Genomic DNA, 3,360 nt, shown 5'->3' with positions numbered 1-3,360 from the left:
CTTTTTTTTTTTTTTTAATCATATCCATTGTTACTGGGCTTCAAAGCCCTCAGCAGAAACAGATGTGTGAGTGTTATAAAATTATATTGCTAGGTCAGGGCTGTTTTCCAGCTTTACACAAGCTGTAGGTCAAAAGACACTACTTTCTGCACTGAGAAAAGCTACAATAAGGAATTACAGGCTAAGAATCAAGTACCTACTCCTAGGGCATGCCTAAACTGACACTGCCATCACAGATCTGATTTAGTTTCAATGTATATGCACCTTACTCTATGGTGTTCAACCTCCGAACTGTTATAGTGGGATTGGTGGTATGTCTGACTCAGCAGCCACTGCATGCACAAGATTTTCAATACTTTGGCACATCTTCACTGGTCATCTAGCATCATCAAATGTATCCTGGAGGTGACCTTTATGGTATTGGAATGCTTCAGAAGCATGTATTTATTTTTCTGAGCAGAAGCTTGCCTGCAGTTCTCAGTGAGGCTGTGCTGCTGAAGGTTGGCTTCTGTAAAGTTCGAAGCACTCAAGCCTTATAAGGTTTGAGTATCGTCATCTTGAATTACATATTGGTATATGAAAAATTTCTGAAGAAACTCTTGCAACTTAAGCTCTGTTTCTTACAGAAGTAAGAAACTTATATACTACCTTTCCTATAGTTGCTGTTTGCATAACAAGTTCTTCAAGTCACATAAAAAATAAACCCATTCATTCTGTTTGCACAAGTCAGGCTGACTTGCAGTTGTTATGCAGGAAACAAATACAAGTACAAATCATAAAGGAATAGGAACAATTAATTACAGACAACAGATCAGTGAAGCTTGTTACCAGCACAGACCAGTCCCAGTATTGCTCCCAGCCGAGCAGCCCATGCCACAGAACAAGGCCATGTGCTCAGAGACAGCAGCTGAGCAGAGTGCGTCCCTGCCGCAGCCCGCCTGCTCTTTTGTGGCCCGACAGGCTGCGGCAACCGCGACAGCAGGGACTGCACTCAGCAGAGCAACAGATTGCAAAGCAGCCGGCAATACCAGGGCCACGCTTATGTGACAAAATGTGCTACAATACCAAGAGGCGAGTTGCCTGCTGCACTACGGCAAAGCAGATTGCATAGCATTAGCGCTGGTGACAACAGGGCACTCATTGTGTGGGACAACAAGTCACACAGAGAACGATCAAATGTGATTGGTTGGGCCCACTTAACATATGCACAGCAGAGTGACATACGGCAATTGGTGACTTTCCTGCCACAGATGCTGAAAGGCTTTGTTTCCATGCAGTGTGTGGTGCAGACCCGGTACATTGTTTCCCTTTTGGTGGGGAGCGCACATCCCCAGCCTCCGCGTGTCACAAATTCCTGGAGCCCGAGTGCCTCCGGCTGTGCTGTGCAGATGCTCCTACTGAAACACTGCCGACCAGCCAAAGCCATGGGCATGCTGAGAAATACGTTTCATTTTGAAACACAAGTGAGATGAACTCCCTTTTGTGTTCTTTCTGCCCTTCTCATTGTTTCCTACACGCTTAGATAATGCCACAGTTTGATCAGCTTGCTCTTACAAGAAAAAACTTGCAGGAAGACTTTGTAACCCCAATATGGGCTGTAGGTGTGTTCACCTGAGCAAAGCCATGAGATGAGAACAGCCTGATAACTGCAGTATCAGACGAGGGCTGAGATACAGAGACCTACTCTCTTCTCTGCCATCAGCATGACCACTGGCAAATTGCTTCAGCTCAACATGCCTCAGAAATAAAGACAATGACACTCACCCTAGTGCACTGCTTTGGGATTGCCTGCTGGCTGCAGAGCAGAAGACGAGGTAAGAGCTGACCTTGCAACACCAGATCATTTTGTGCTGGCTGCAGAAGACTCACGAGACATAAGGGTCAAAGTCTTTGCATATTATTCCCTATTTTCAGCACTGTCAGTCTTTGCTCGTTTCTAATTTTATGTCTATTTGTGGTGAAGAAGAATCCGAATTTACACAGACTTAAAATATTTTGTATATAGACACACAGGAGGCCAACAATCAAAGTCAGGTAATAATTAAGTGCCACCTCCTGCAAGGAGATGAAAGTTGATACGCATTCTGTCCACTCCTGATTTCTGCTTGACAAGACCCCGAGATGCAGAACCAGACTGAGACATGGAGCTGGCAGCTGCTGCCACCTCCCACAAGGGAGCATCTTCAGAGCTGCCCAACTGAGAGAACTTTTATTTGTTTTACACTTCTTTTGCTTTTTAAAAACTAGTGAAGGAAATGTTGCTTTGAAAAGGGGCTGTGGAGTAGCCATACCCCAAGTCAAGGGTAACGTGACTTGCTTCAACCATGCTGCAGAAGAAAGTGGCAAAAGAATGACCATGAGTGCTGAGACCACTTGGAGATCTCCAGAGGGCTGGATTATGTTTGCTCGAAGACCTTCAAAGTGGCTTGTCACCATGGTCCCCAGTGGCTCCCTGAGTTTCTGTATATCCATGCAAAAATATGAGTACACGTGCAGTAAGTCTGATTAGTTCTGACTACATTGTATTTACTCTGCAAGCACCAACCATCTGTGCAGCAACTGTCCAACATGTCCAGGCTGCATCAGACCCTCTGGACCTGTACTATGTTGATGCATGCATTTGCACTGCTCATCCAATACCTCTGGCTGGCTAGCTCATCACTCAGAACTACCACTCTGTTATGATGAAATTTCATATAAACAGCCTCAGCCCTCAAATTAGGCCCGAATAAAGCAGTAGAAATAGGGAACAACATGAGGTGCATTTGGGGAAAACTGGATTTGCAGTAGTTCTGTCTCTGTGGCTTGTAATATAACCTGAAGAGTTAGTAATCAACTGACTGAGAAAAGGCATGTGAGGAGAAGAGTTTTACCTTGAGAACTAGCTCCCTCTACAGCCTTATTTCCAGCACCCAGAACACAACACATCTTTTAGAACAGAATAGAATAGTTCAACTGGAAGAGACCTATAAAGACCATCAAACAACTACCTGATGGCTTCAAAGAGAAACAAAAACTAAAACATACTGTTAAGGATGTTATTCAAATGTTCCTTGAACACTGGCAGGCATGGGGCATCAACCACCTCTCTAGGAAGTCTGTCCCAGTGCTTGACTACTCTCATGTTACAGAAATTTTTCTTAATATCCAGTCCTTAGACAATTTTTTAATTGCTACTCATAGCTGGAAAAACCTTCTGGGAATGAATGGAGTCAGTCTGGAAAACCTGTGCTCTCCATTCCTGCTAGGGTATCAGGTTGTCTCATGCTTTCCAACATTACAGGATGGTGCAAAACAACCTCAGTGATCCAGACTGAAAAGTAGTCGGTCTTTCAATTTTAAATAATGTTGCCGACAGGA

General features: G+C 44.3%; 1 protein-coding gene across 1 annotated transcript in view; it reads left to right on the top strand.

The window, feature by feature from the left end:
• Positions 1 to 2,509, top strand: part of RASSF10 (Ras association domain family member 10) — a 64,562-nt gene extending 62,053 nt beyond the window's left edge. The window contains exon 3 of the mRNA XM_010710996.1: positions 2,248 to 2,509. Within this exon, the coding sequence (XP_010709298.1) occupies positions 2,248 to 2,509 (262 nt within the window). The remainder of the gene's footprint in view (positions 1 to 2,247) is intronic.
• The last annotated feature ends 851 nt before the right edge of the window (positions 2,510 to 3,360 follow it).

Source organism: Meleagris gallopavo, chromosome 5, assembly GCF_000146605.3.
Source record: "Meleagris gallopavo isolate NT-WF06-2002-E0010 breed Aviagen turkey brand Nicholas breeding stock chromosome 5, Turkey_5.1, whole genome shotgun sequence".
In the NCBI taxonomy this organism is placed as follows: Eukaryota; Metazoa; Chordata; class Aves; order Galliformes; family Phasianidae; genus Meleagris; species Meleagris gallopavo.
This window is presented reverse-complemented; position numbering and strand designations above follow the sequence as displayed.